This window comes from Mus musculus, chromosome 11, assembly GCF_000001635.26.
Source record: "Mus musculus strain C57BL/6J chromosome 11, GRCm38.p6 C57BL/6J".
In the NCBI taxonomy this organism is placed as follows: Eukaryota; Metazoa; Chordata; class Mammalia; order Rodentia; family Muridae; genus Mus; species Mus musculus.
Genome location: NC_000077.6, coordinates 75,908,392 through 75,920,683, shown reverse-complemented (window position 1 = coordinate 75,920,683; position 12,292 = coordinate 75,908,392). Strand labels below are relative to the sequence as shown.

General features: G+C 49.4%; 1 protein-coding gene across 15 annotated transcripts in view; it reads left to right on the top strand.

The window, feature by feature from the left end:
- The window catches only part of Rph3al (rabphilin 3A-like (without C2 domains)), a 136,623-nt gene that overhangs the window by 46,931 nt on the left and 77,400 nt on the right, over window positions 1-12,292 (top strand). For 12 of the 15 annotated variants that reach the window (XR_388486.2, XR_003949467.1, XM_006533643.2 and 9 more), the window contains 2 exons: window positions 9,625-9,734; window positions 11,630-11,773. Coding sequence is in view for 13 of the 15 variants with exons in the window: in XM_006533643.2 (XP_006533706.1) it covers window positions 9,658-9,734; window positions 11,630-11,773 (221 nt within the window). In the remaining 2 variants the exon portion in view is untranslated. Of the gene's footprint in view, window positions 1-1,525; window positions 1,548-8,952; window positions 9,078-9,624; window positions 9,735-11,629; window positions 11,774-12,292 lie in introns of those variants that run through there. The other 3 variants (XM_006533640.4, XM_011249102.1, XM_006533641.4) reach the window with 2 other exon arrangements.

Genomic DNA, 12,292 nt, shown 5'->3' with positions numbered 1-12,292 from the left:
TACAGCTTAGGCAGCTTTCAGTTCCCGCCTACTCCACACACAGAGAGACAGACAGACGGACAGACAGACACACAGAGAAAGAAATAAAAACTTTAGAAACTTTAAAACATGAGCCTGGGAGATGGCTCATTGGCTAAGCACCTGCTATATAAATGTGTGACTTGAATTCAGATCCCCAGAACCCATATATATGTCAAATGGATGCGGAGCCCCACCCCCGTACTTCTAGCCTCTGAAGATGGAGACAGGTGATCCCCAGAGCAAGTTGCTAGAGAGACCAGGCATATTTGATGAGCTCTGGGTTTGAGAGATCCAAGGTAGAAGAGCAATGGAGGATGACTCCTAACACCAACCTTGGCCTCCATGTGCATATACAGTCCCGTATATGTCATGCACGCCTACCCACATACATGCATTCTCCATATGCACACTACACACACGAAGTGAAGGGGAAAGAGGGCTGGTAAGAAGGCTTAGTAGGTAAAGGTGCTTGTTGCCAAGCTTGATGACCTGAGGTCAGACACACTGGGTGGAAGCAGACAGTTGACCACAAGTAGCCCTGTGACCTCCACAAGCGTGCTGTGGCATACACATGCCCACATGTGTATGTGCACATATGCTATAAATAAATGAACATATATTTTTAAGTCAGGTGTGGTCGCATATACTCTTAATCCCAGCACTTGGGAGGCAGAGGCAGGCAGATCTCTGAGTCTGAAGTCAACCTAGTCTTAAAGAGTGAGTTCTAAGCCATCCTTGTCTTGAAACAAACAAACAAACAAACAAACAAACAAAAAAGGGTCTCAGGTGAAAGAATGGGGGTGGGGGGAGGGGAGGCAGGGGACAAGTCTGAGCACCTGGAATGTATCTGGAGTCTAGTGCCTAAAATGTGATTTGGGGTTTTGGTTTTGATTTTGGAGGCAAGGTTTCTCTGTGTAGCCCTGGCTGTCCTGGAAGTTGCTCTGTAGACCAGGCTGGCCTCAAACTCTCAGAGATCTATCTGCCTCTGGCTCCCAAGTGTAGGGATTAAAGGCGTGCACCACTACTGCCTGTCTTAAATCCTGATTTTTTTAAAAGATAAAACTGCAGGCGTATTCTGGCCTAGATCATGGAGACTTTTTCTTGCAGCTTGGGCTTTTTACCCTATGGTAGGGTGGAGCCACAGAAGTTTTGATCACACTCTGACCTATGCTACTAAGGAAGATCTTTCTGGTACAACATGAAGGGTCTGGATGTGAGCCTCAGGAGGCCTAAAGTCTGACTAAGCATTGCTACAGTCTTAGCAAGAGGAGGTGGGTGGTGCATCTGAAGCTAGGAGGAAGAAGAGAGTTTACCGGAGTGAGCAGGCAGATCTGGCCGGAAGCATAATGACAGGGCACCGTTTAGGGACATTGGCCAGGTCAGACATCGGCCTCCCTGTGGCTTTTGCCTCATCTTGAATCTTTCCTGTTATTCCAGGGTGCTTGAGTGAGCAGTGCTTTGGGATTCAGGATGAGCCTTGGAGGCTGCCTGCATGAATCTTCCTTCCACGCAGTGTAGCGTGACAGGTGGGGATGCTGGTGTTTGGACTCACCTTATCTCAAACCTATTCCCATTTCCCGGTATCATAGTAACAGAGCAGATGTCAGGGCCAGTTGCTAAGGATTTCTGCCCATGTACAGCAATCTATCTTGGGGGTGACAGACTTGATAACAGCAAATGTGCTACCACTCTCCCTCCCACACCAGGGCAGACATGACTAATGGATCACAGCATTCTTCCTAGGGGGCTGGATGGGGTCTACAACAACTCTTCACCACACAGCTCTCTGGGCTCTGATTTTGGACTCAGGATGAAGTCTCTTTCCCAGTCTTTCAAAAGCTCCCAGTTTGGTCTCTAGCCCTCCTACCTACTTCTTAAGGTCAGTCCTTTGTCATGTAATGGGTATGGGCCTTTGTCTCACATTTACTTCCTGCACCCAGACTTTTGGTTTGGTGGATGGTCAAGATCAAGGTGAATGGTTTTATTTGCCAAATGCTACTTGCGTGAGTTATGACGCGTTGCCACGTTAATCTGCAAAATGACCATTCCTAGGCTCAATACAGCCAGCACAGCCTTCCCTGGACCTGTCATCTGGTTAGATCTACCACCCTTGGCCGGGTCACGTGTTTCATTTAAAGCATCACAATTCAGTTACTCAAACTTCTCTCTTTGTGCGGCTGTTAGGAGCCTGGGTCTGTGCTGGATGGTGACTTCCTACCAGCTTTTCTGTTTGAGTGTTTCCACCAAACAAGGATTGCTTTCTTCTTCCCCTGTGCCTGCCTCTTTCTGGTTTCCCCTGTATAGTTTTCCTTTCTTCTCACATGGAGATGATAAGGCCCAATGTGGGGATACGTCTCTTCACTTGTGATGCCATCTGAGACACAGACCCTGGCCAAGCATATCAGCTGGTCTTGGGCTCAGAGTCTGTCTCTTGCTAGAGTTTGCTGAACATTCTGGAATACGTAAGTTTGATTGTGTCAGCTGAAAACCCCCTGGAAAGAAACCAAGGAGCTGAGTACTGCAGGTTGAGAGTGAGCATTCTGCCTCTGCTTGTCCTGTGACCTTCCCGGCCTGATAGGGCCAGGCCTTGGTGAGTGTGTCTTGCTTCTGGAAGGACAGGCTGTCTTGCTCTCCAGGTATGATACGTGTCAGAGACAGCTGCTGATGGGTGGTTTCCATCCTGACCTATTTCTGGTGAGTTAGGAGATTGGGGGGTCATCAGAACCCCAGGACCAGTGGTGGGAAGGGCTTTTTTTAGACAGGGTCAGCCCTCCCCCCTTTTATCTGAGTTTTTCCCTCTTGGTTTGCCTGCTTGTTTTTATGGTGCTGGGAGTTAAGGGTCTTATTCCTGTGTTTTACCATTGAGCCACACCCCTAGTCCAAACTCCTTTTTATAGACCACCCTGCTGGCTAGCTGTTACAGTACCTGCCAAGGCCCATTCAACCACGAAGATGCTCAAGCCAGCACTGGTCCTACCAACTCTGAGTCAAACCGACAGAAACCTTTAAAGTAGATGCAAAGATTTTGCAGAGAGGACTTTGGGGCAGGGGGTAGTGTGATAAGTGATTGGAATTATCTATAGCTAGTCCTTTCAAAAACCACAAAATTGACATTAGGCTGACAGGACCCAGCTGCCTCCAACAGATATTTTTTTCCTGATGAACAATTCTAGACTCACTTTAGAGAGAGCAGGCAAGAGGCCCACAGCTCACAGCTTTGAGTGGCTGAGAACACTCCCGTAGAAGAGCTGACTCAAAATGTGTTTCCCAAAAATGCACACTCTACATCTCTTTTGAGAATTTCTCCTAAGGAAGTTACCAGAAATGGGTACCAAGAGAGATCTCGAAGGATAGCCATTTTTTGTGTTGAGTATGTAAGAAAACTCAGAAGTCCCAGCGATGAACTATGTCTACAATACAGTACAATCATAAAGTCACAGCGCTAAGGGGTTTTGGGAAGCACAGGATAGTAGTAGCCCGAATAAGCCTGGAAGGCGGTAAGGACCCAGTTAACACCCGTGTGTAAGTCTCTAGGGAAACTCCTGACTCCGTTCAGATGCGAGCATCATCCTGGGGGCAGGGGTGACGATGGAGTTGGTGATGCTTTAACTTTCGCGTGTTCTGAGGGGAGCGAGCCTGTTGTGGCATGCACATGCGATGGTCAGAGGACAACTTTTGGGAATTGGTTCTCTGCACTGTGTAAATCCTGGGTATCAAACTCAGGTTGTCAGAACTAGAGGCAAACACCTTTACCCACTGTGTAAATCCTGGGTATCAGACTCAGGTTGTCAGAACTAGAGGCAAACACCTTTACCCACAGAACCAACTCCCTGGTACTTGCTTTTCCCATGCAGTCCAGGGCATGAGGTTCTCCGTGGGGACTTGGGCAGTGAGCACCTGAGAGGGCCAGCTTTTTCACTTTGGAGAGAACCTAATAGCTCAGCAGCAAAGCATTTGCTCAGCATTGCCAGGGGTTCATGAACCTTCTGCCCTCTAGGAATCTTCTCAAGAAGTTGGCATAAGCCTCTCCTGCCCCTGCCTGCCTTCAGCACCCCACAGCCTGAAGGGCCCCTCAGTGTGTCTACTAGACGCAGCCTCTGCTCAACTTGTCTCTCCCAGCACGGGATGAGAGACACCAGGAGGCAGCTGCTTCCCCACAAAGGGCCCCTGGGTGCTCCAACCCCTCCGGGAAATCAGCTGAGCTGTCAGACAGAGGCACTCACTGCCACACAGATGACCTATGGGGGGATCTTGAGGAACAAACTGCCTATGAACCAACCCGTCACCGAGCCTGGCTAGAGCCTGGCCTGTCTGCTCTTGGCACATCTGATTTTCTGGTTAAAGGCCTTTTATTTGGGAAGAGCTGTCCCATGAAACACAGCTCAGCTTACCAGATAATCCCTGCCCTGGGCAACAAGGTATAGAGAGGAGAGAACACAGGCCCCTTCCCAGGAGCCACAGTGTAGAGGGAGACAGGATAGAAATACCACTGTCAGGTCCAGCAAGGACCCCTGAGCTAATCTCCAGGGTTGAGGGGTATGCCCCACCCCAGCACTCTTGGCTTGGGTTCATCTAACATACACTGACTGCTACTATGCGCATGACACTCACTGAAACGTGCCTCTAGCCTCTTGCCTGTCATAGCTAAGATGACCTTAGAGATCCTGTGTGCCACCTCTCTGGTTAATAGAGAAAGTGACCAGAGCCCCATACAGTCATCTTTCTGTGTACTCACTGCTGTTCCCCTCCTGAATAGGTGGGCTCACCTTCATGTTTCCTTGTCTTCTATGAACATTTGTTCCCTCATAAATTATTAACAAATAAGCAAGGCACTCATTTAACACACACAGTACTGATGATGGAAGCTAGGAGGCCCCAATTCCATGCTTGCTTGCATGTGTGTGTGTGTGTGTGTGTGTATGTGTGTGTGTGTGTGTGTGTTATGGTGTGGTATGTATATGTCTGTGTGTGTTTTTGAGATAGGGTCTTTCTAATGTAGCTCAGACTGGTCTTTAACTCTTAAGATGTGTGGGCTGTAGCTCTCCCTCAATGGGGACCAGGGCAGGTATGTTGGGTGGTGTATATACAATTTCACTGAGGGACACTTAGGTGGGAAATGAGTGGCATGGTGAGGCTCTAACCAGCTGCCAAGTCAGGGAGATGGCCGCCAGCTAAGCCCAAAGAGGTTTGGCAAACCCAAGCTGGCTCTGTGGCAGGTTCCTAAAATGGGTCTCCTTGATGTCCCCCATCTGTCCTGAGGCTGCTCTGTGTGGAGAGGATGGACAGCTGTGCTTTCAGAGGTGCCAGCCACAGCTTCTGTTGGGAGCCACAACCCCTGTGTTCTTGGCTCTGACCTTCATTCTGAGCATCTCTGTGGATACTCAGCTGTGGATTTACCATCCAAATGTCCCTGCCCAGTCGGTGCCATGATTCCAAGCCCTGGAAATGACAGTCCTCCATCTCTCCTGATCTCCCCCCTAGTATTTTATTTGACTATAGATGTCTGTCCTGCCGTGGGTCCCATCTCTTCATCCTGTAGCCTGGAGAAACCCTTAGCCTTCCACCCAGGCCCTGCCAGCAGCCCTGTCATAACTCCTTCCATGCATCTCAGCAGTGGGAATAAGATACAGGGCGTCTGTCCCTCGGGTACAAGTGGCGAAACAGAGCCCCAGGGAGGTTGCTGACTTGTCCTGGACATTTAGTAAATTTGCACAAACAACCATTGGTTTTGGGTTTTAGGGGGTTTGTTCTTTTGTTTGTTTGGTTTTAGTTTTTGTTTGTTGTTTTGGGTTTTGTTTTTCTATTTTTTCCTTCTGTGAGCCTTTGGCCCTAACCTTCCTCACTGCCATGAAGGCTGCCCGCCCTCTGCTTAGGTGGAAGGTGACAGGATGCGGGGAAGCTGTGCTACCTGAGCACTGGCACACTAGCACAGGCAGCGATGTGGTCCTTTGTAGCCTCTTGACCCATCTTCTAATGGAAAGAGTCGTGAGTCTACAAGGAAGGACAGAACAGAATAGCCCAGACTGTGTAGACATGCAATGGGTCAGAGGACGCCAGTCTAAGGGTTCCCTGGCTTGTGGCCTAAAACTGTGGCTCTAGGAAGTGACATGGAGGGAGGCAGTGCATTCGTTCTTAGAGATGTTTTGGGGGTGGGCTGGCTTGAAGCTCTGAGGAGCATCTTCACCTTCTCCTGGCTCCCTTTCATTCTCTGCCATCATGGAGGTAAGGCTTCAATGCTAAGGCCCTTCCCCCCTTTCCCCTGCTTCTCCTCCCACCTCAGCCTCTCACAGCCTTCAGTTTGGAAGCTGCTACAGAAGATAAGTGCATAGCTCCAACGTGCCCTGGCTTGTTCCTTGTCTTCCAGGGTCACCCCAATTACTATTCTGCTTCTGTAGAGTGGACAGCAGAGCACAGAGGCTACCTCCCTTCTGTATCCAGCCATAGAGGAACTGGGGTGTCAGGCTCAGGGCTTGCCACCCTGGACACATTGATCTGGGCACAGCACCACCTGCAGGTCAGGGGCAGAATTGTACACAGGGCCTGTGTACAACCTGTCTACTTGGATCATACAGGCCTTCCATTTCTTGACACTCCCAGAACGTTAGAAAGGAAAAAGAGTGTATGAGTTGCATGTTTCAAATATTTACTTGGAGCAGAGTAACGCATTTCACACTCTGGTAGCAGTGTGACCACACTGTTCACAAGCTAGCAGAAACTGAAACGAAAACAAGCCCACAGTGCACCAGAGGCTGGGCACAAGTTTACGTTTTTAATGGATATGGCTCTCTTAATTTTGTATTTGATTGGCTTATTTGGGGCAGCAGCACATGCTGGGGCACATGTGTCAAGGTCAGAGGATAACCTGAAGGGGTTGGTTCTCTCCTCTCATCACGTGATCCTGGGAATCAAACTCTGGCCGTCAGGCATGGCCATCGGCACCTTGATGCAATAAGCCATGTCTTCATCCTTGAGCCAGTCGGTTTTGCATCTGCCTGGTTTTTACGACTATATTAGCATCCTTTGGGAGAAGGTACAGAGGTTCCTGGCTTGCCAACAGAGCCTCTGCGCCTGGCTGGTTGGGGGTTCTTTACCAACGTGTGGACCATGGTGGGAATGTCAAGTTCAGCTGGGAAGCTCAGCTCCCTGGATGGACCTGTGAGATGACAGTGGGGTCTGGGCTTGGACAGCATGGCCAGTTAGCTCCGGCCCACACACTGCCCCCTGGTGGTCATCATGGACATGGGCCACATTGGTCCGGAAGAGTTTCTTAAGCATGACTCAGGGATCCCTGAGACCCTCAGAGATCTCCAAAATCAAAACTGTTTTCCACAGTCTAAGCCTCTTGGCCTCTTTCACACACATGGAAACTGGAAAGTACTCAGATGTGGCTTCAGAAGCTGTGCTGGAACTAGTTTTTAAGATAGTGCCATCTGTTGAGTTTTGGTGCAGAAAAACACACACCATTATCTGGGCAAGCTATTAGAATACTCCTCCGCCTTCCATCCATCCTCCACATCCGTGAGAGCCTGGACCCCTTCCATGTATTCACTGGAACAGCATCTCCAAAGGTCGAAAGAAAAGTCAGACAAGAACGCCCAGCTGTCTTCAGTTAACTCCCAAAGCAAATTGCAAAATCATAAAAACAATCCCGGGCCTCACATTGTCTTTGTTTTGAAAACACGTGTTTTTCTCATAAAAAATATAAATTATGTGAATACCTAATAGGCCTAGTATCTGTAATGGGGGTTTTTAGATTTCTCAGCAAAATATCAATAGCTATAACTCATATATTTTGGAATGCTCCCAATTGTCTTTCTCACCGTATGTGTAAGATGGTGATCCTATGTATGGCACATATGTGGTCAGAGGACAACTTGGGAGTTGGGTCTCTTCATCCACCTTGGAAATTTCTTGGAAATGAACTTGGATTGTAGGCTTGCAGAGGAAGCACTTTACCTGCCAAGCCATCTGCCAACCCAAAAAGATTTTTTAATAACATCTAATGAGCTGGAACCCACATATTGTTAGCATCACCCCTATCTAATTCCAGAATATTTCCATCAGTTCATAAAGAAACCCTAAAGCCATTAGCTGTCACTGTCGTCCTGTGCCTATTAATGGCCATTAGTCTACCTCTGTGGCTTTGCCATTCTGGACATCTCTATAGGCAGCACCAGATCATACGTGATCTTCTGTACAAGCTTGGCTTCTTCTCTTAGTGTAACATTTGGGCTATTGGGAATAACAGTGACTTAAGAATATTTGTACCCATGTCTATGAGGACGTATGTTTTAGTCCTCTTGTGGTTGGTACTTAGGACAACTGAGTTTCCGAGCCATATGGCAAGTATGTGGTTAACATTTTGAGAGAATAGCAAACAAATTTCCAGCCTCAATGTTTTTTTTTTTTAATTTCATGTATATGTGTGTTTTGCTTATGTGGATCTATGTGCATTTATGCAGTCCCTATGGAGACCAGAAGAGGGCACCAGAACCCCTGGGACTGGAATTACAGGTGTCTGTAAACCACCTTGTGGGTGCTGGGAATCAAACCTGGGTCCTCTGGAAGAGCAGCCAATGCTTTTAATCACTGAACCACATCACCAGCTTTCTCCATCAATATTCTTTTGTAGAATATAAAGAGGCTCTGAATTTTCAATCCACTGGACTGGATTGGATGAAATCAAAGGCTATCCTTATGCATACTGACCCAAGTCTCTTTTTCTTCTCAACACATGCACACACTCACACACGCATGCACACACTCACACACACACACACACGCACACATGCACTCCATTTAGGAGGCACAAGCAGCGCCTTTGTAATAGGCAGCCTGAGTTAGCCCTTGGCTCAGTAACACACAGAAAGCCAGCTAAGCTGCACTACTTACGTTGAGCCATCAGGTTCTAAAGAAGGTTCCTTCCTGCAGGGTTTGCAAGATATCCCTTGTGGACGATGACTTTTTAAAGTGCCTAGTGGAGGTACTGGCTGCCACCCCATGCCTTGCCCTCTGGAGAACACCCTGGGGTCTCTTACGGAGCAGAGCACAGGCCTGTAAGCTTCCACTCTGGTCCAATGAAGGTTGGGGAGGTTGAGGGGACTCATGAGCTTGCCTGTGTCTCTCTTTGGGATGTTCTCAGGGCAGTGGGGCTGTGTGGGAAAGGGCAGAAGCTGATGCTCTGCAGGGCTTGCCAGCTGAGTTGAAAGTTGCTGAGATGGTGCCTTCTCTCCCTTCTGATTCTCACCCTCTGATGTCATTGTCTACTCTGGTCACTTAGCGATGTGATGCACCTAGCCACCTGTCCCAAGATCCCGAGCCTTTGGAAAAGGAGCTCTGAGTAAGGCTTTTGCTGGAGGAGTTAAGAGTGTAGCATCGCCAGGCAGTGGTGGTGCATGCCTTTAATCCCAGCACTTGGGAGGCAGAGGCAGGAGGATTTCTGAGTTCAAGGACAGCCTGGTCTACTACAGCCAGGGCTACACAGAGAAACCCTGTCTCGAAAAACCTTAAAAAAAAGAGTGTAGCATCAATGGTCAGCAGGGATCGGGATTCCCGTCAACACCCCAGTCACTAACATGTGCTTCCCTTGTCCTCCTGCCTCAGATGTGACTCCTGCCCTGGGCTGTGCTCCCCGTCATGGCTGACACCATCTTCAGCAGTGGAAATGATCAGTGGGTTTGCCCCAACGATCGGCAGCTTGCTCTGAGAGCCAAGTAAGCATCTGTGGCCTGCAGGAGTGGCCCTTCCCTCCCTCTCCACCTGCTGCCCTCTTCCCCTCTTCCCAGTCTTTTGCAAGTTTTGCTCCCCAGGGAGGAGTTTGGAGAGAGGCGGATGTCAAATGCACACCACTCTCGGCCCATGCTTATGTATTACTCACCACGAACTAACATGTTCCCATTTCTCAGATAAGGAAAATGAGGCCTTCACTCCTTGCCCGTGTCCCTTGTCAGTGGCTGGGCTGGAACCTACATCCAAGTCCAGCTGACTCCCACACCTGTGCTCTTTCACAACAGCCCACAGGGAGCAAGACTTCCCCATTGGGCCTGCTCTTGTCCCTGAGCCTGGCATAGAGGGGCAATACAGAGCACATGCCTGTTCCCTGAATGAACAGCTCACTTCAGTAGAGACCACCGCTGGCTACAGCATCTTTCCTACGTCCTTAGTGGGGTCTGTGTCCTTCTGTGATTCCCTTGTGTCTTTTTGGAGGTCTTCATTTTCCTATTACCCCTCAGACTAGTGACCCTTCAATTTTGGTTGGGCCTGGCCTGCCCCCCCCCCCGACACACACACACACACACACACACACACACACACACACAGTGTCCCTGTGGCTGAGCCTCTCAGATGCCCCTCATGCCCTCTAGTCTGTTCCAGATCTCTGGTGGGTGCCATCCCTGGCTCTGATAGGACAAGAACATCCCTGCAGCTATCAGACTGTGTTGGCATCAGAAGCCAGCATTTCCCAACTGGGACCAAGCTTAAGAAATTCGCAATTAGACGTTAGAAGCCTGTGGGAGTCAGAGCTGAGACATCAAAGGTGGATAGAAAAATCCATCTGAAACGCTCAGGAAGAATGGCGTCGCATGTGATGTGTGAGCATCCTTGCTCTCCTCCATCTGGGTGCCTCAGCCCCCCCCCCACCTCACCCCTGCAGAGAGAATGACTAGGGATGAGATTGGTCCCACTCACCATCTCTGATGCCAGGCCAATTAGGTGCCCTCTCTGGCAGGGTGCACATTGCTGGGAGACCTCAGCTCTTGGACCTCGTCCAAGAGCCCAGCTGTCCCTTGACCTTCCAGCATCCCCTTCATTCCCAACTTTGTCTCTCATTCACCAGCTGCTGAAGCTGTCCTAGCCTCTCAGAAGAGCCAGTGTGTCTCCTCCCAGGTGTGTGTCTGAGAGACAGATGCCCGTTGCAGAGCTAGACATCGAGTCCAGTAGACCCCCTAGGAAACACAGAGAGTTTTCCAACCCACATTCTTCCTTCCAAGCACCCAGGTGTCTCTCCACATACCTAAACTCAATTGGTCTTTCATATTAAAGCAGAGATGGGGAGAGGTCAAAGTTGTATGGATACTTAAAGATGTGAATTCTGTTGTTGATGATGATTGGCAGTAGGTAGGGGTGGGGTATTAACTGGGTCAGGGACCAAGACCTTCTTTTACATGATTCTTCTATGATTCTTCTCTTGACTCAGAGAGGTAAATGTTACATGGAAATATGGAGAAAGTTCTAAGCATACAAAACAGCATGTGCAAAGGCCCTGGGGTAGAAGGAACATAGCATACAGAGAATCCTAACAAAAGGCTGGTATGGTTTAAGTGCAGAGTGTGAAGGGTACACAGTGTAAAAGGCCAAGAGAGGACCAGTCAGAGTAGGGCCTGGCTCTCCGTGACATTCCTTCTAGACAGGAAAACTGTGGGTCCCACATTGCCCTCTAGCAATGACACTCAGTGATGGATACATACACAAACCATCTAGAAACGTTTATCATGGACCACAGTGTCCAGGCTGTGCTGCAGCACTCTGACAAGGGCTTTGTGGGTACACTGGGTTACGGCTGTCGTGGGCTGTCGTCTTACCTCCAACCATACTATTCTCTCCCAAGGCTGCAGACGGGCTGGTCTGTGCACACGTACCAGACGGAGAAGCAGAGGAGGAGCCAGTGCCTGAGCCCCGGAGAGCTGGAGATCATCCTTCAGGTCATCCAGAGAGCAGAGAGGCTAGACATCCTGGAGCAGCAGAGAATTGGGTAAGCAGAGTCCGGGCACTGAGCAGGGAGTCTGCAGGGGGCTGGTCTGCAAAGAGTCAGGCTGGCCCCAGCTTCTCATTGCCCCCCTCTGGGATGTAGGCAGCTGTGAGCTGGGGATGGCATTGATTCAAGACCCCAGACAGGTGTGCAGGGAATAGTGAGCCCAGGAGCATTTTGGATTTGGGCTCTGAGTATCCTCCTGCAGCTCAGGCAAGGAATGGACTCAAGAGGAGACTGACTGGTCAGTGAATTGGCCCCCCACCTGAGGCCCCAACAGGAGGCGCCCTCCAGTGGGTTTTCAGCTTCTCTCCTGGTCTCTCACATCCAGGGCTGGGCCATCCAACATGATGGCGTGTGCCTTTTTCCTGTCGTAGGTTGATTTGGACAAGCTCAGATAGGGGAGCTTGGCTGTACTGGGTTCGGCTGCTTTGCGTAGGAACTCAGCTCGTTCTGATCTCGTTATTTTTCTGCTCATCTTTTCCCATTAGTTTCATGATCATTTTTTAAAAGTCAGACACA